The 19,901-nt window shown below is 40.4% G+C and overlaps 1 protein-coding gene across 1 annotated transcript in view; it reads left to right on the top strand.

Annotated features, from left to right (window-relative positions):
• The window catches only part of LOC132567578 (zona pellucida sperm-binding protein 3 receptor-like), an 83,192-nt gene that overhangs the window by 18,795 nt on the left and 44,496 nt on the right, over positions 1–19,901 (top strand). The window contains exon 2 of the mRNA XM_060233255.1: positions 5,153–5,197. Within this exon, the coding sequence (XP_060089238.1) occupies positions 5,153–5,197 (45 nt within the window). The remainder of the gene's footprint in view (positions 1–5,152; positions 5,198–19,901) is intronic.

Genomic DNA, 19,901 nt, shown 5'->3' with positions numbered 1-19,901 from the left:
TCTATCCTATGCATAATCTTGTAAACCTCTATCGTGTCACCTCACAGTCGACGTTTCTCCAAGTTAAAGAGTCCCAAGCATTTTAACCTTTCTTCATAGGAAAAGTGTTCTAACACTTTAATCATTCTAGTTGCCTTTTTCTAGCTTTTTCCAATGCTGTAATATCTTTTTTGAGGTGTGGTGACCAGAATTATACACAGTACTCCAAGTGAGGCCGCACCATTGATTTATACAGGGGCGTTATGATACTGGCTGATTTGTTTTCAATTCCCTTCCTAATATTCCCTAGCACAGCATTGGCCTTTTTTATTGCAGTCGCACACTGACTCGCCATTTTCAGTGAGTTATCTACCGCCCAAGAATCTCTCTCTTGGTCAGTCTGCTCCAGTTCACACCCCATCAACTTGTATTTATAGTTAGGATTTTTGACTCCAATGTGCATTATCTTGCACTTGGCCACATTGAACCTTATTTGTCACATTGACCCCCCACTCGCCCAGCCTTGACAGATCCCTTTGGAGTGCCTCACAATCCTCTCTGGTTCTCAGCACCCCAAACAATTTAGTGTCATCTGCAAACTTAACCACTTCAGTGCTTTCTCCCAAATTCAAATCATTAATGAACAAGTTAAAAAGTATAGGATCCAGTACTGAACCCTGCGGCACCCCACTGCTTACCACCCTCCACTGAGAAAATTGCCCATTTATACTCACTCTCTGGCTGATTCTGCACTTGGCGTTTGCCTCCCAATCGCTGCAGGGCTGTTGCATGTGGGTCTGATTTTCCGATTCCGCATTAGAGGATTTTCCCCGGATTCAATACCCAATCTGCCGCGCGTGTTCTGTTTCCGCATTGATTTTGCTTCCATAGTCCCCTCACAATCAGAGCAATTTTCCCCTCCCTCCTCCCTTCCTCAGATGTGCCCCCCCCCTTTTTACATATGTGTGGTTACCTTATAACGTAGCAACACAAATTTTTTTTGAGGGGAGGGGAAACGAATATTGATTAGTGCAGCAGCCATGCATATCCAAGCTGCATCCTGATTGGCTCATCCCTGACGACACCGCACGGAGTATGATTTTCTCTCATTCCGCTCCCTTCTTTTTTAAAAGGTTACCCTTTTAAAAATTCACATGGAAAACAAATAAAGAGTGGGGGCAGGTGGAAGCACATAACAATGCGTTCGTAGGATGCAGGAACGAGAAGGGTAATTGCACTACATTTTAAAAGGTAGTTACATTGTAATGCAAAATGCATTTCTTAAAAAAAAATTCGTACGGGTGGGTATGTTGGGAAATCTATGATGAAATAACAGGGTGAAATCATGGGCATGGAATTTCTGTGGGTGTGTCCTGCTGCTGTGGAAGCTTGACAGCGAGTTTGTATGAGTTCCGCACAGAAATCTAGAGCCCCAAGCCCGGAACAAAAATAAACTTCTCACAAAATGAGGATCTGCTTGGCGCGGGGCGACCCCGCTTTAGAGGCGGATCAAACAGCTGATGTGGGGCAGAACATGTGGAAACCGACATCTGCCCTGGGGGAAATAAAGCCGTGAATCCGGAGCAAAGGCTACTGCGGAATCGGCCTCTGTTTCCTATTAATTAGCCAGTTTTTGATCCACAAGAGGACTTGTCCTTTTACCCCATGACTTTTGAGCTTACTTAGGAGCCTAGCTTGAATTGTTTGGTTTGAAGTTGGTTCTGTGGCTCTTGCAACAGTTTCCCCTGCTTCAGTTAGTTTGTCTTGGATATTCTGGTTTGACATTATGGTTCTGTTGGGCATGTAGGTTCTGTTTATATTAGGATGCTTTTGGCCAGAGGTTGCTTGCTCTTGTCTGTTTGACTAATTAGCTTCTATGCCCTGGATAATGCATGGAATGTTTCTGTATAGGAAGAAGAATACTCAGAGCAACTTACAATCTCCTCTATCTTCTTCCCCCACAACAGACACCCTGTGAGGTGGCTGGGGCTGAGAGGGCTCTCACAGCAGCTTTCCTTTCAAGGACAACTCCTGCGATAGCTATGGCTAACTCAAGGGAATTCCAGGAAGTGCAAGTGGAGGAGTGGGAAATCAAATCCAGTTCTCCCAGACAAGAGTCTGCACACTTAACCACTACACCAAACTGGCTCTAGGAAACAATAGAGACTAGTATTATAACTGGGGGCACCTTGTTTGGGGTCTCATAGAATTGGGTCACTTCATCCAATCTACTTGAAACTTGGGATGGGCACCTTTAGTGAACAGGCAGGACTCTTCCCTGCAACTTTGGTGCATTTTCTTGAAAAACAGCCACTCGTCCCCATTATTCCCTATTCCCCCATAGGGAATAATGAACTCCCAAAATTTGGGAATTCTTGGCGGGGGGTGGGGGGAGAATCTGATGACCAAAATGGTATTCAGAGACTTCAATAACCTGAAATACCAGTATTTATGCCCTTCCTGTAATCCAAGCCTGAAAAATCTGACCCCCTCATGCACATCTGTAGAGCTATTCTCCACCCACAGAATTGTTGCTGAGTGGCCAGGTGGGGTTCTTGCTTCCTTATCTATATAAATTGTATTCAAACATTGGTAAGTGTGAGAAAGAGCTATGTTAAATTTAATTTATGGTTCCAAAAATTAAGCAGACCTCTAAAGAAGTGCAAGTCATTGGGAGGAAAGATATAAACTAAGATACAAGATAAGGAAGAAAAAACATGTGAGGTATTGAAAGGAGAGAGGAATAAAAGTCAGAAATGATAGCCCTGGGTCACCTTTTTAAGTTGGATGTAACTGTGAGGAAAGCCACTACAGTGCTGCATATGATTTTTCCATAAAACTGGGGGGTAGTCATTCTGGATGAAATTACCCCATTGACAGAGTTTGAAAGTATTGGACACCTTGGTAGATTTGTTATATGTTCTATTTTGATCACTTTTTAATGATACTAGACGATACTACTAAAAGAAGATGCAGTTCAAAAAGTGGGACGCTGAGTGGGGGTAAAATAAGAAGGGCCTTACTGATGAATTCCAAAATGTGTTCTTTCACAAGCATTGCAATAAATTTGTTTCTTTGGAATTATCTCCATGTTTCATAATTAGTATTGGCAAGCTTCTGCTTTTTTTCAAAGAAGCTATAAAGGCTCACAGTGTAAAAGATCTGCATGTGAGAAAACATATTGGTGCTAGAGGTCTCTTACAGTAAATTGCTCTTTCTTCAAAAAACCTGTGAAATCCTACTCAGATAAGTCTGTTGCCATGATGCCAGATTTTATTCAGAACCTGGAACACATTTGGCCTGTTGGCTGTCCTTTATTTCCCATCACAAGCACAGTGGGATATCAGGTGTCTGTGAACCATAAATGAAGATAAATACTGAATGTAAGACCATCAGACACTAATGACTAACATCAACTTTTACTGCCAATATATAGTGCAAATAATTTTATAACTAATATAAAGTGAAATGCTACAGGCCTGTGGTCAGAGACCTTTCATGAAACCCATACAGTTTGAACAGTTTAATCAAGGTGTCACACACATACACAGAAGCATTAAACAGTCTTAAAGTGCAAAGGTTTCTTCCTCTTCTAATATAAATATACATAAATAAGCACCGGGAAGTTCATATGCAGAAACATAAGTCTATTATGAAAGTCAATTCCAGATGAGCAAGCACAGAATATAGCAACCAAATCTTGTTCTAAATGAGCAGTTGTCAAATGAGCAGTTTAAATACCATTGCAATTTATTGTATATCTGACATTATTGTAGTTTATCAAGACTGGGTGATCATACCATGCAGCCGCTTGATCATACCCTGCAGCTGCTTGCCATTTAGAGCAAGATTTGGTTGCTATATTCTGTGCTTGCTGTATGGGTTTCAATCTAGATCTTCAATCATAGACTGGTAGCATTTCACTTTATATATTCTTTTAAAAATTATTTGTACTATATGTTAGCATTACAAGTTGATGTCATAATGATATGTTTGATGGTCTTAGTTGATGCCATAGTGATAAGTGTTCAATGGTTTGATTTGGTGTCATGTATTCCCAGCTTTCCTTAAAAAAAAAAGGCTTGCTAGATCCAGAAATGGAAAGTAAAATGTACAGTTTTTTACATAGGTTCTGCGATGCAAATAGCCAATGAGGAAAACTCTGTGAGACTGAAAGCAACAGAAAAATGATTTTTATGTTTTCAAAATAGGAAAATAATTTCAGATTCTGTAAGTTTAAAAAGGTAAAGGTAATCCCCTGTGCGAGCACCAGTCGTTTCCAACTCTGGTGTGAAGTTGCTTTCACAGTGTTTTCACAGTGTTTTGGCAGACATTTACACTTTACCCCCAGCAAGCTGGGTACTCATTTTACCGACATCGGAAGTTGGAAGGCTGAGTCAACCATAAGCCAGCTACTTGAACCCAGCTTCTGACAGGATCAAACTCAGGTTGTGAGCAGAGCTTGGACTGCAATACTGCAGCTTAGCACTCTGTGCCATGGGGCTCTTTTATATAAATTAAAGCCAAATTGGACAGCATTAATGTAGTGGATTGATGGCATATAATTGGGCCATTTTTCAGGTGCTTTTTCTGAAACTGGAGATAAATTACTTATAGGAACAGCAAAATAAAAGTGAGTAGTTTGTAATTACTTTCTTTTTACACAGCCCATTCTTTTTTTCTTTTCCCTTTCTTTTCTAGCCAAGATTCAGTAATATTCTGGATGCTCTCAGAACTGAGGTCTAGGTTACTTCCTCCTTTCTAGTTTTAGACTAACACAGTAAAATATTATTCCTGTTACTTTATTTTTCATCTACAATAGTGACCTTTAATTGGGTATGCCAAAGTATGTTCAGATTCTACAGACTTTGGTCAAGCAGCAGTAAGTATAGCCTGGTGTTTGGAAGGATCTATGACAGCACTTCTTAGGGTTGGGTTAACTAGCTGAGGTAATTCACTGATGCACTGATCTTGAGTTTTGCAACCAGTTTCTTAGAAATCTGTATAAAGAAACTCTTAATGTTAATGTGTGGTATTGGGGGGGTACTGAAAATGTTTAAAACTGCGATACTGTGCATACTTGTTTGGATCCCAGTTAAATGAATAGGATATACTTCAGAATAAGTTAGGATTAGATTTTAAGGCTGTGATCCTCTTTACATTTCATTGACAGTAAATTTCATGGAGACCAATGAAACTCCAGTGAAATCAGCACGGGGTAAGTATGCGGCAAACAGCATCCCAAATTTGAGTGGATTCTGAGGAATTTCCATTTTTGCTAACCAAGGCTAAATGATACATGCATGTCAAGTGTTCCAGGCTTGGGAGAAAAATGAGAACCTCCTTAATGGAAACTTTAGCCAATTCTACACTAGACCCTTACTCCTGGGTCAGCCCTGTCTCCAAACTGACATTCTACACTAGAATCAGAGAGTTGGTTTCTATGATTTAAGTGTGGAATGTCAGTTTGGGGGCAGGGCTGAACCAGGATTAAAGGTTTCGTGTAGAATTGTCTCTGTCTTTCACATTAATTGAACTGATGCAGAGCCATGTACTGTTGGAGGGTCAAAATCTGATATCATGCTCTATCTTTCCATCTCCCAGACAAGCTTTGCTGTTGTTTCAGAAGAAAGCCTGAGTAAATTTCAGCTTGAACATAGAGTTGAGATATCTTTTTATCATTCCTTCCTGCAACTCTTTTGTTCTATCTAACAGGAGAAGATGAAAAACAACTGGTAGATAACACAGTGTGCATAATTAGCAAGAATAGCTTGATATGCAAATTACAGTGTCCAGATCTGGGAAATTTGAATGTGGCAACTGTGTTCCTCTTCCCAATCTTTGCTTCTGTTAGAACTATACAGACAAGTATACTGTGTCTCAGAGAAATAAGTGATCTTTTTTTAAAAACTGAAAAAATATTTTAAACTGACATAAATGCTGGTGTAGGATCCATTGCTCATGATGCCATGACAATCTTAACCTTATGATTTAAAAATTAGTCAAATGATGGTAAGCAGAGAGTAGGAATAAATGGATATTGCTTCAGTGGGGAGAAGTAAGTTGAGAGGTCCCACACAGATCAGTGTTGGGATCAGTGCTGTGTTCATAAATGATCTGGAATTGAGGGCAAGCAGTGTAGTGGCCAGGTTTACGGATTATTCTGAAATATTTAGAATGGTAAAAACCACAGTGGAGGTTGAAGAGCTGCAGGAGGATCTCTCTAAATTGGTTGAGTAGGCAAGAAATGGAGTTTGATGTAAGGAAGTGTAGGGCGATGCATGTTGAAGCAAAAACTAATTTTAAACTTGCTGATGTGGTCTGAACCAGCAGGACTGAGTGGGAAGAGATTTTTGGGGTGGAGTGGGTAACTTGATGAAAATGCTGACTTAGTGTGCAGCAGCAATAAAGAAAAAAGTCACCCTGCAAGAGATTATTAGAAAGGAAACTGAAAATTTTATTTAATTTAAATTTTGGATTTATATTCCACCCTATCCTGCAAGTGGGCTCAGAGTGGTTGACAACAGTAAAACAATAGAGTTAAAATAATATCATAAAAACAGACATTACAAAACAGGAGCAGCACAGTAAACAATCTTACAGACATAGGTGGCAAAACCACCCAACAGCATGTGGCTGATGGCTAACAACATAACATGACACCATAATGTTGAAATGCTGGGGGAAGTGATGACTTTCAAAGGACACCCACTGGATTAATTGAAAGCCTGGCAGAAGAGCTCCATTTTACAGACCCTGCGAAACCTTGATAAGTTCCACAGGGCCTGGATTTCTAGTGGGAGCTCATTCCACCAGGTAGGGCTTGGATTGAAAAGGCCCTGGCCCTTGTTGAAGCCAGCTCTGGCCCTCACTGAAAATGAAATTGGCAATATTGTACTGTCCTTGTATAGATCATTTGATGCAGCCTCTTTTGGAATACCATGTTGTGTACTGTGCTGATTGTTGTATACCTCTAAAAGTATATTGCATAGTTGGGAAAAGGACAGAAGAGAGCAGCTGAAGTAACTGTTGGAATGACTTTCCTGTTAGGAAAGGCAAATAATTTGGGACTTCCCAGGAAGGAAAAAAGATGCCTATGGGGAGATGTGACAGGTTTATAAAGTTATGCATGTGATGGTGGAGAAAGTGTACTTTCCCATAATAGTAGAACTCAGGAGCACTCGAAGTTGATGGGCAGTAAATTCAGAATGGTCAAAGGAATACATCGTTACTCAACAAGTAATTATATAATTCACTGCCAGTGAACACACTGATGGCCATGAAAATATATGACTTTAAAAAGGAAGTAAATTCATGGAGGGTAAGTCCATCAGTGATTATTAGCCATAATAACTAAAGGGATGTTGAGAGGCAGTAAGTTCTGAATATCAGAACTAGGAGACAACATCAGAGGGAAGGCATTGGCCTTTATTTCATGTATATTGGCCCTGCATGGGAGTGATACATTCATAATTACTATCGACCAAAAGAGCCACATGAATACTGTGTGTCCTACCCTACAAACCACCCACATACAGTATTATAATTATTAAGATTACATAACTATAACCTTTTTAATTAACAGATTATTTCTACCACTATTGAATGTGTGTGCCTTTTACTTCCCTCAGTTTCTTCCTCTTTCCCTGGCATGAGGTTGTCTGCCCAAGTGATTGTGTGCCTCCTGCCAGGTAGACATTGAGAAGGCGGGGGGGGGGGGGGGGCAGAGCAATGCTCGAAAATGGCGGTCATGTCTTGAGAGAGCTCTGATCCCATCTATCCTCCTAACCTACCAAAAGCAGATAGAAAGATCGTAGGCTCCTACCTGAAATGAGAAAAATCCCCGGAGGAAGGTGTAAGGCAGCGGCGACCTCGGCAAGAGCATTCCTTGCCCCAAACAGAACTAAGAAAACTCCCCCCCCCCCAAAAAAAACAACAACAACAACTGCAGGCCCAACATGGTGTCTGGCGCACTTTCTGCAAAGCCCAAGCCCTGATACTTCCTCGCTGTGTCACAAAGACTTACTTGATATGAGGGAGGATATGTGCTGCTATTTTAAAGCCTCCTTTGAGGAATTCATAGGCTTTGTTAACGTGAAACTAGATTCCATGACAACAGAGATTAAGGAAGCCTCTAAAGTGGCTGAAAATGCCACGGAAATGATTTTCACAGCACAAGTCAACATAAAGGCTTTGCAAGCAGGGGAAAAAATATGAAGGACAGAATTCTAAGTCTTGAAAACTGCTGGTGCATGCATAACGTTAAAATCCGTGGAATGGGCAAAGTAGTATATGGAATTGGGGTGTCAGTAAGATCTTGGACAATAGAAAAATGAGTGCGACATACAAGTAAGACAAAACAGATAGGTTAGTCCCACTATTGGCAACTTTAAAACTGATGGAGGTAGTGTCCTCACAGGAAGTTATAGAGGAATTGCAGAATTCTATGCAATTGTATTTTATGAATGCATTGAGTCAGGTGCAGGCAAATCTGACAGAACAATTAGATGGAGTAAATAAGAAATTAGATGGCCTGCAAAAGCAATTGACGGAAGTAAAGGAAGAGATTCATGGCTTGACACAATCTGCAAAATATGTGGAAGGAATGCACAGCAGCCAAGAAGGTCTGAGCGCCTGCTCTGGCTGCAATGCCACTGAGGATGTTCTCCGCAGCTGAGAACAAAACGTCTGGAAGGAAAACTTTCTCCAGTAGAACACGGCACTTGATCCCGAAAGATTCTACAAACCCTAATGATGTTACCAGCCGTGAAAACCTGAAATCTTTGATGTGGAAGGAAAGTTAGAAGTAGTGAATGGAAAGTCTGAGGAGATTGAAAAAGTTCAAAAATACGAAGGGGACAGATTAGTGAGAATAGAAACGGCGCAGGTAGTGCATATTTCAGGAATGCAGAATATTCCAGAGGATAGGTATGACGATATAAAGGAGGTGATAGTAGAGATCTTGACACCAGTTCTTGGTATGAAGAAAAAGGAATTGGAGAAAGATATAGAATATGGCTATAGAGCTTGCCTTATTTATTTCAAGGAACACCTCTTGCTGAGAGAGGTTTATATAAGGTGTATTAGGAGGAAAATGAAGGAATTGGTCTGCCAGACGATGAGAGACAAATCATTAAAGTTATATCGTTGGCATATTACACCAATAAAACTGAAGAAAGTGTATTCCGAAATTGCTGGTTGCTTTGTTGCAGGGAAACAAATTGATACCATGCAATTCATAAACAAAGTAAGATGATTTGAAATGCCAATTTTTTTTCCCTTCTCTTTTGGACCACAGTGTAGAAGAAAGAAAGTTTTTTTTCCCGTTAGTTCTAGACTTAGCTGAGGTAGATACTCTGATGGAGATATTAAGAGAAGAAATGAACAAATAGACAAATAGAAGGAAAATGGAACTTATTGTATGAAAGTGTATTCTGAACTTGCTGGGGTTTTTGTTGTTGTTGTTGTTGCAGGGAATTAAATTGATACTATGTAATTTATAAACAAAGTAAGATTATTTGAAATACCAAATGTTCTTTTGGATCACAGTGTAGAAGAAAGAAAGTATTTTTGGTTGGTTCTAGACTGAGCTGAGGTAGATACTTTGATGGAGATATTAAGAGAAGAAATTAACAAATAGACAAATAGATAGAAGGGAAATGGAACTTATTGTATGAATGGTTATGGGGGAAAGATAATAAGAATATAGTGTAAAAAGGGGTTAACTGTAGAATGTATGATTTGGGTTAGGTTAGAACAAAGGATTTGTATTCTAATGATATAAGTATATAATGCATCCCGCGGTCTACATCCCTAAGTTTATGTTTTGTGTGTGTGTGTGTGTGTATGTGTGTGTGTGTATATATATATATATATATATATATATATATATATATATATATATATATATATATATATATATATATATATATATATTTGTTGTTGTTGTTAAATGTAATAAAAAGTTAAACCCCCCCCCAAAAAAATTAATCCGTGGAATGGAGGAGGGAGTGGAGTCGGATAACGACTTGGGAACTTATCTAGAAAAATGGCTGGGTGAAGCCCTTCATTTGAACAGTAACTGCTCACTGGTGATTACTAGAGCTAACAGAATTGGCCCATTAGCAACTGTCAAAAGAAACCATCCAAGGGACATTATTGTGTAGTTCCAGTCTATAGGAACAAGGGACAAAGTTCTAAGAGAAGGCCGACGCCAAGATTTCCTACAACATAAAGGATAAAAGACCCTAATTCTACTGGATTTGTCCCCAAAAGCCATTGAGAAATGAAAAATGCTTAAAACAGTGGCATCTAAACTCTTTGCAGCAAAAATCTCTTTTAGATGGAATGCAACTTCAGACATTTTAGTTTATAAAAACAATATGCTATACCCAGGGGTCATTTTGTAGAAAAATAGGTGGTGGAGCTCATCCAGGGATTGTTATGCAGCTGCACATACTATTCAATGGACAAGGAGGTGGAACTCTCAGAAGGAGGATGTGGAACTCACAGAAAGGTTCAGGAGCTACGCTCCTGTGAGCTCCCACTAAATCCGAGGCCTGGCTTTACCAAACCACAGATAGTGTAACTAGGAAGACCTTGCTTTCTACACTGAATATTGAGCTTACCAGAGAGGAAGAAGAGGAGCTTATAAAATACAACTTGAACTTCTCTACTCAACTACTTTAAGAGTTCTGGAACCTGAGTGAGGGTTACAGCGTACTTTTTATAATTTGGCAAACTGCTTACTACTTATGTATTGAGTTTACTTTTAAGCAACCTAATGAGACCGGGAGTCTAGAAACTGAGAACTGAACCTTTGTATTGAACTTATATTTTATTTTAAAATGACCTAAATTTGTACTTCACATTGCAGGACATATTCTGGTTTGACCCACCCTCTAAGTATGGAAAGCTTTCTGTTGAATGGTCTGGTGTTACTTGAGATAGACGTTGAAAACTGGACTCATCTTCATACTTTAGTGAGACTTAAAGCTTAAGTGCCATTTATTTCCCTTTAGGCAATCTTACAAGCTTTCATGTTGAAATACTGTTCTCACAGCGTTTTCAAATAGGTTTTAATAGACTTGTTATGTGCTACAAAGTTCACTAAAGATTATAAGACTATAAGCTCCCTAATGTTTATGTCTATAGAGCTTTTTTACCAGGAATTTAGAGTAATGGTTTTTTCTTTGCCTAACCATAGCTTAACATGTTATTCAGAATTCACACATTGTTAGTTATATGGATTTGATTGAATTCATTATTTGATAATTGCTTTTAATCAACTTTTGACTCTGAGATAAGAAGAAATGCGTTTATTGAATTTATATAAATAGATACTAGAAATATTTAAGGGAAATGGCATTCAGTAGCATTTAGTAGATAAATACGTTGAATTCATTGGATTTATTATATTAGGTAAGTCTAAGCATAGATAAGGAGAAATAATGTGATTTTTGTTAATTTATAAGTATGAGCAGTTTGTTTAATAATTGCACTCATTAAATCGGTTTTAAGAGGGGAAACGGAAAGGAACTGTATAGATGAGACAGTGAATAAACTCACTATTTTCCCCCAGGGTTTTTTTTTTTTAGAAAGCAAGTTTCTAGCCAGGGGACATGTGGTTTCTTCCCTGTAATAACTCCCAGATTTGGATTTATTTGAAACTGATCCTCAAATTGTGAGGAGTGTTTAGTTTTGTTCAGATACTTTAACGTTTGTAAGATTTGTATTGGTGAGTCTTAAGATTTGTATTGGTGAGTCTTAGGGTTCAACTGAATACTTTGACAGGATTTTTTAAAGCAACAATTTAGGGAGTGCGGATGTCCATAGCTATTAAAATTTGTACGTGGAATTGCAGAGGCCTGAGCAATCCCATTAAGAACCGTAGAGTTTCTAATCAGGCTTATAAAGAAAAAATCAACATCTTGTGCCTGCAGGAAACTCATAAAAAATACAACCACAATTATTGAAAACTAGATGGTTCACACAGCAGCACCAAGCCCCTGGATCATCTAAAGCCAGAGGCGTTTGCTATACTAATATCTAAAAATGTACCTTTTGTTCCTAAAAAAGAGTTGGTAGACCCAAGAGGGAGATATATCTTTCTACAGGGTGATCTAGATGGTCAACCAGTCACTATCACATCTTTGTATGCTCCAAACTCCAATCAACTTGATTTTGCTACAGACATTTTTAAACAACTTTTTGACTTCCAAATTGGGGAATTAATAATAGGATGTGACCTCAACCTAATCACAGATCCAAATGTAGATAGAATTTATAATCCCTTTAAGAATAAAATTCCTACCCTCAACAAACCTTAGAGACCTCCTACTCTCCTACAGTCTTAACGATGTATGGAGAAAGTTAAACCCAACTTCCAGATCGTACACTTTTTATTCCTCAGTACATGTGGTCTCCTCTAGAACTGACTACCTTTTTGTTTCAGAATCCTTGTTAGGCAAAGCTCATATGAACATATGAAGCTGCCTTATACTGAATCAGACCCTTGGTCCATCAAAGTCAGTATTGTCTTCTCAGACTGGCAGCGGCTCTCCAGGGTCTCAAGCTAATGTTTTTCACATCTATTTGCCTGGACCCTTTTTTGGAGATGCCAGGGATTGAACTTGGGACCTTCTGCTTCCCAAGCAGATTAATGTCCATAATGCAGAGATAGGAGATAGAATGTTTTCAGACCATGCTTGTGTCATTTGCATGTTAAATTTGCAACAGGAAGACGGGAAAGGTTTTAATTGGTCCTTTAATTCTGTATTATTACAGCTAAACATTTGTGATGATATAACGAAACAAATTCAAGAATTCTTCCAATTTAACTCTAACTGCGGGGTCTCCCCAGATGTGGTCTAGGATGCCTTTAAAGCAGTCTTGCGAGGCAAACTTATCTCTATCTCAGCTCACTGTAAAAAAGAAAGACAAGCTTTAATTAATGAGCTTAGAGCTTCAATCAAAAAGCTTGAAGACAAACGCATGAAATTTGGTGGTAAAAAAAATTAAACTCGATTTTGAAAGGAAAAAACTAGAGGTTTTAGAAACATCGGCTATTTAGTCAAATCTAAGATATTTATGAAAAAAAATTGTGACCAAATCCCCCAAAGCAGTGAAACTTTTAAAACATAGAATAGCTCAAAAAAGATCTATTAATCTTGTTCTTGCACTATGTGCTGTTAATGGTGACGTTATCAACACCTCCAAAGGAATTTCTAATTGTTTCCAAGAGTTTTATCAAAAACTTTACACATCCAATAACCCTAAACAGCAGGACATTGCGGAATACCGTAAGGAAATTATTTTAATATACAACTATCAAGTGCCCATCGCGAAGCTCTTGATTCTCCTGTAACACCAATTGAAGTCAAAGAAGCCATAATTAGTATTAAATCTAATAAAGCCACATACGGATGGCCTCCCCATAGAGCTGTTTAAAAAGTGTTTGCCACAGGTCCTAGAACCACTACCATATCTATGCAATACAAGTATGACCACAGGAACTGTACCTAAATCTTGGACAGAAGCCAAAATGACGCTGATACATAAACAAGGTAAAGACAAATTAGACCCAGCGTCATACCGTCCAATTGCCATCCTGAAACACAACCTCAAGGTCTTTTTGGCTCTAATGGCAGCGAGGCTTAATAGAATTATCACCAATTATATCCATCCTGATCAATCAGGCTTCATGCCGAATAGATCAATTTCTGATAATATTAGAAGAGCTTTAAATTTAGTACATTTTTGCAAAAAAAAAATCAAATCAATTCTGTGTTGCTGTCATTGGATGCCAAAAGGCCTTCGACAAAGTGGAAATACAGTACCTGAAAACCGTACTACTGACCATGGGATTTGGTCCTAATTTTCTCAATATAATTTCAATCCTATATAAAGAACCCAAAGCCCAAATTGTAGTCAATAATTTTAGATCAGCGACTTTTAACCTTTGCAGAGGAACCAGACAAGGATGCCCCCTCTCTCCTATTCTTTTTGCCATTTCCATCGAACCCCTGGCTCATATTATCTGTTCTGATCCTCAAATAATGGGAATCAATATTAATGGCTAATCCCACAAATTAAATTTATTTGCAGACGATGCCCTCATATATTGTTCAAATCCCTCCCTAACTATAAAACAATGAATGGAGAAAATAGACTACTTTGGTAAGATCTCTGGTTTTTCAATCAACTATTCTAAATCAGAAATCTTTCTGATACATGTAAGTGCTGAGGAAACACAGGAATTAAAATCCCAGTTTGTATTTAAATGGATACAAAATCAATGAAGTATCTAGGTATACAAATACCACTACTTCTTTCTGATTTATTTAAAGTTAATTTTGATCCTTTTATTAAATCACATTAGATGACGGGGGTAAATTTCAGGCCTCCATACTAGAATAAACTCAACAAATTAAAACATTTTATTCCAAAATATCCCAGAAAAAAAATATTCAGAAAAAAAATCTACAAGAGTGGCAGGCCACCCTTCTTTCTTATGGTCAAAGAAAAAAGCCAGAATCAACTTTAACCTTCTAACCAAATCTACCAGTATTGGAGCTTTGGCATTTCCCAATTTGAAATCCTATTGTCTTGCAGCCCAACTAAAAAGCATCATATATTATGCCTCTCCACATTTGGAAAAGGCATGGGTTCGTATTGAAAATTGTCATGCTCACCCTTTATGTGAAACAAGCTGGAACAAAGCAAATGATAGAAACCCTTGTTTGAAGTATCGTCCTTTTATTAGCACAGCCTTGAAAATATGGGATAAAAATAGACAAGTTTTAGCCCCAGTGGCATCATTCTTGGGTCAGGTCTGGTTTCCTGCAGGCAGAAGAAGGTCAGACTATGGCGCAAGGAAAGAGTTTTCAGATTCTCTGACATATTCGATAAGGGACATCTCTGCTCTAAAGAGGCTCTATCTCAAAAGCTTAACTCCCAGGTTCAATGGATACAAATTCAACCATTGAACCACCTATTGCATAGTCAAGACAGGCACAACTAGACAGGGCACATTATACATAAAGATCACCAACTGCAGAAAGGGGCAATATCTATTATATATAAAAACTTAAATTTTAAAAATTGACAACAGGCTTCCACCCAGCAGAGTTCCTGGAAGAAGGACTGTTTGAAAGACATTTAATAAGAACATGAGAAGCCATATTGGATCAGGCCAATGGCACATCCAGTCCAACACTCTGTATCACACAGTGGCCCAACCCCCCCCCCCAAGTGCCATTAGAAGGTTCACAAGTGGGTCTAGAAGCCCTTCCACTTTGCCCCCCCCCCACCAAGCACCAAGAATACAGAGCATCACTGCCCCAGACAGTTCCAATAATATACTGTGGCTAATAACTATTGATGGACCTCTCCTCCATATTTTAATCCAATCCCCTCTTGAAGTTGGCTATGCTTGTAGCCACCACCACCTCCTGTGGCAGTGAATTCCACATGTTATTCACCCTTTGGGTGAAGAAGTACTTCCTTTTATCTATTCAAACCGGACTGCTCAGCAATTTCATTAAATGCCCATGAGTTCTTGTATTGTGAGAAAGGGAGAAAAGCACTTCTTTCTCTACTTTCTCCATCCCATGCATAATCTTGTAAACCTCTATCATGTCACCCCGCAGTCAATGTTTCTCCAAGCTAAAGAGTCCCAAGCGTTTTAACTTACCTTACTGGGAACACAAGGAAAATAGGGATCTGGGTTCCTGGTCCTTACACAGCCCCCAGGCTAAGAGCCACAGGCCAAGAGCCCTTTGGCTCACTCCAAAGGCTCGCGCCTCTGGCAAAAGGTGCATCAAAACCCACTCAGACTCAATCGTTTTTAAAAATTTGGGACGTATTAACTATTCCCAAATCATTCAACAAGAAGTCCCACTATACAATAACAGTTTTGTAGAACGCTGGTTTTATTTTTTGAGTATGTTGAAAATTCTAATAGAGAATATTGTAAAGTACCTGAAAATTATAAAAACTTTGTTTTATTGTTAAAGTAGGAAATATGCAATAATTGTGTATTTTAATATTGTATACATTTGGAACTGTATTTTTGACCCTAGGACTGTCTAGATATTTGATATGGTTTTTTGAATTTTGGTTTTGAACTTTATTTATGTATTGATTAGCTTGATATATGTATTGTATGTTTAATGGTTGAATAAATTTTAAAAATTGAGGGGGAAAAAGAGAGAAGGCAGTGACTGTGTGGCATCTTAAAGATGCAAGGCCTATATATGAAAATGTGGGAATTAACACACAAGTTTATCCTAAAATAAATATGTTCATTTTTAAGGAGTTACATGAATTTTTACTATTCATGTAGCAATCCTTATTGGAAAAATAAATTGCATTTTAATAAGAAATGTTACCAAACGGAAAGTTTTTCTTTCCCACCAGAGGGAAAGACATTTGTATCTACACCAAAATCAGTTGTTTTGGAGAACATTGTCTGGATCCTGTCCATTGATTGCATGGATAGAATATATTTGTAGAATTTTAAACAAATCCATGTTAGGAAAGGACTTAAAATGATAGGCTGATTTGTCATCATATGTTTTACATAGTTCCACATATGGAAGGTGTCCTTGCAGACATTAAAAATATTTGCAATTAGGAAACAGTGACCTTCCCTCTTCTCAGCCATGCATAGAAGGTCCTCATTATGGGGTGGCAAGACAGAGCCAATAATTTACTATTTTCTTAATTTGTAACCATGTAAGAGCGGCAGTATCCCAGCCATGTACCTGGAAGGGACATTGGTGCCATAGAAGGGATGGAAGCAGTGATTACTCTGGGGGATGGGCCTGGCTTCTCTGTAAATCAGGTAGCTATTCAGTGGCTTCCTGTAGCCTGACTCCAAAGGGCCAGCCTATCACGGGGGTGTAGGAACTGGAGCTTCAGGTTTCCCTCTGGTCTGTACCTTGGGTTGAAAATGGAGGTGCTGAAGGTGAACCACTGACTGCATAGGTGGTACCTACAGGAGCAATTTGGGTTCTAGGACCATGGGCTCGATTTTCTTGAAGATGGCCTACTAGCATGCAGTAGACTTCATTTATCAAGGTTGGGCAAGAATGTGTTTGGCATGGTAGGAATCTGGGAGAGTCATCAGGAGAGCTTTAAATTAACACTAGGGTCGTTTTCGCACTCACCTTCCGCTGGCGCGACCCCCCTCTTCACCGCGCAGGATCTGCGCGGATTTTGCACTAAACGCTGCGGAGCAGCCCGAAAAGCCGGAAGCTCCCGTCGCAAAAGCCGCGCAAACGCCAAACTGCTTTTTGGCGGTTTCAGTTTGAGCGGCTTTTGCGCCGGGAGCTTCTGGCTTTTCTGGCTGCTCCGCAGCGTTTAGTGCGAAATCCGTGCAGATCCTGCGCGGTGAAGAGGGGGGTCGCGCCGGCGGAAGGTGAGTGCGAAAACGACCAAGGAGATGACCAACAAAAGGATGTCATTGAAGGAGAGCAAGTGGTAGAAGCTCAGTTTCGAAGACCAGGTCAAATGGAGCTGAAGGTGTGGGGCTTCAGGTGCCTCTGTACCAATTCCCAAAGCTTAGGCAATAAAAAGAGCTTGAGCTTCTATTGCAGACAGAGGGATATGTTTTAGTATGTGTTAGTGGAGGGATATGAGTTGTTCAAGAAAAAAACAAGGGCTGAAGAGGAGGTGGGTGGCACTGTATGTGAAGAGAGGGTTTGCTTGTTAGGAAACACTGGAGGAGGTGGGTATTTGGGTGAGGATAAGGGAAGGAAAGACAAAGGATATTGTAGTTGAAGTCTGCGACAGACTGCCTTACCAGGGTGAAGAGGTGGATGCTACCCTCTTTGCAGCTTGACAGTGTATTCAGGACATGTGACTTCGTAGTTAAGGATGACTTCAGCTTCCCTAATGTGTGCTGGGAAACAAACTTTGCTAAGTGTCCAGTCACACAACTTCCTGACCTGCCTGGCTGAGAAGTTCCTTTTGCAAATGGTGGAGGAAGCTAAGAGGAGCTCGTCCATAGTTGACATTATTAATCAATATGCAAGAGTTGACAGGTGGTGTGAAGGTGGTGGAGAACTTAGGGGAAAGTGACTATGCAATACTAGAACTCCATTCGCTGTGGGGGGCGAAAGAAGTTCTTAGTCAGACATGTTAGATTTTGGTAGGGCAGACTTTAATGAACTCAGAGGCATGATGAAAGTCATTCCATGGGCAAGAATGCTGAAAGGGAAAGGAGAAAGTAAAGGGTGGACTCTCCTAAAATGAGCTTTTGGCTAGCTGAAGCCATCACTGTTCCAACAAGACAGAAACATGGTAGGAGATCCAAGAAGCTAATGTGGATGAACAGAGAAGTGCATGATGTGCTAAGGGAGAAAAAGAAATGGAGGCAGGGACATACCTCTAAAGGTTGCTAGGCATCAGAGAGGCTAAAGCTCATGATCTAAGCTGGCCAGGGAAGCTTGCAACAACAAGAAAATCTTCAGATATGTGAGGAGCAAATCTAAGATAAAAGAGGCGTTGGACTCTGTTGAGAGAAAATGGAGAAATTCTGACAGAGGACAGAGAGAAAGCAGAAAGGCTCAATGCCTATTTTGCCTCAGTTTTTCCCCTGAAGAAGAGTACAGGCTCATCTAGAGATGGCAGTAGGCAAGGCATCCATGCTGCTAGTTGACATGGACAGAGAATAAGTTGAGAAGCATCTGGCTACATTGAATCTGTGTTGCAGTGGCAAAAAAGGCTAATGCAGACCTCCTGAGGGCAGGGGAATCAGCAGAGTCATAACATCCAAATTAAAATAGTCCCCTTATAATCTGCATTGGTCAAGCTGCATCCAGGGCTGGCTCGCCCACTAGGCAAACTAGGTGGTTGCCTTGGGCGCCGGAAGGCAGGGGCACCGAATTCGGCCTTCCCCCTAGGCAAATGCTTCGTTTGCCATCTCAGCCTCCTCCTCCCTCCGTTCCCCACCCCAGGTGTATTTCAAAGCCCAGAAGGTGGTGGAGCTGCGCTCCCGAGTGATCTAAAGGATGCCCCCCCCAATCAGCTGATCAGCGGGTAAAACAGTGCAGTGCTCAACATCTTTGAGTGCTGTGGCAGGCTGGCAACAGCAAAAGAACTGCATTCTGAAAGGGTGCTGCTGCTGCTCCCTCCTCACGGTGGGAAGGGGGGAGGCCTGGGGGGGGTGTAGTGCAGTGCCGGGGGCGATATGGAGGGAGGCGGCAGGCTGGCAGTCTGCCTAGGGCACCATGGGTGCTCGGGCCAGTACTGGTTGCATCTGGAGTATGTTGTGCAGTTCTGGAGGCCATCTTGAGGGGACTCCCCTTTGGTCATGGAGGAAAACCCACTCTGCATAACTTGCACTATGTTCCCCAGCTAATACTTCAATACTACATGAGGTGGACAGCTTAGCCTGCCTGGCTCCTCTGCCAAACCTAAGCCATATGTCAGTGCCCTCTGCAGAGAAGTGTACACCATCTGGTCTGCAAAGGCTACCCTGTTTGTGAGAAACTGCCAGGTGCTCAATCACCCACCAGCTGAAACAAAGGCCTAGAGTGCCTTGTCAGCTTTCCCTCATGCACAATTGATTATCTTGAGGTCCTGTGCACTCTGCCATTCTCTCCTCTGCAGAAGCTTGGACCAAATGATCTTGTCATATTGGAAACAATGCATGCATTACTGTGGATTCACTCAGGCTGCACACTGCAGGGAGACACCTGACCTCCTACCCAAGTCATTTTTGTCCTGCTGAATGACAGGAGTGTCTGGATGGCCCTGGTGAGTGGCTGCCTTTGCAAGGCTTGGTAACAGGTGTTCCCGGGGCATGCTGCATCAGCCCAACCACACAATGTCTAAAGTTTCCCCCTGCTCAATCTGGTAATCCCACCCAGACCCCACTGTATGAAGCTTCCCTCAGTGTACAATACTGTATCCAC

Source organism: Heteronotia binoei, chromosome 2, assembly GCF_032191835.1.
Source record: "Heteronotia binoei isolate CCM8104 ecotype False Entrance Well chromosome 2, APGP_CSIRO_Hbin_v1, whole genome shotgun sequence".
Classification (NCBI taxonomy): Eukaryota; Metazoa; Chordata; class Lepidosauria; order Squamata; family Gekkonidae; genus Heteronotia; species Heteronotia binoei.
This window is presented reverse-complemented; position numbering and strand designations above follow the sequence as displayed.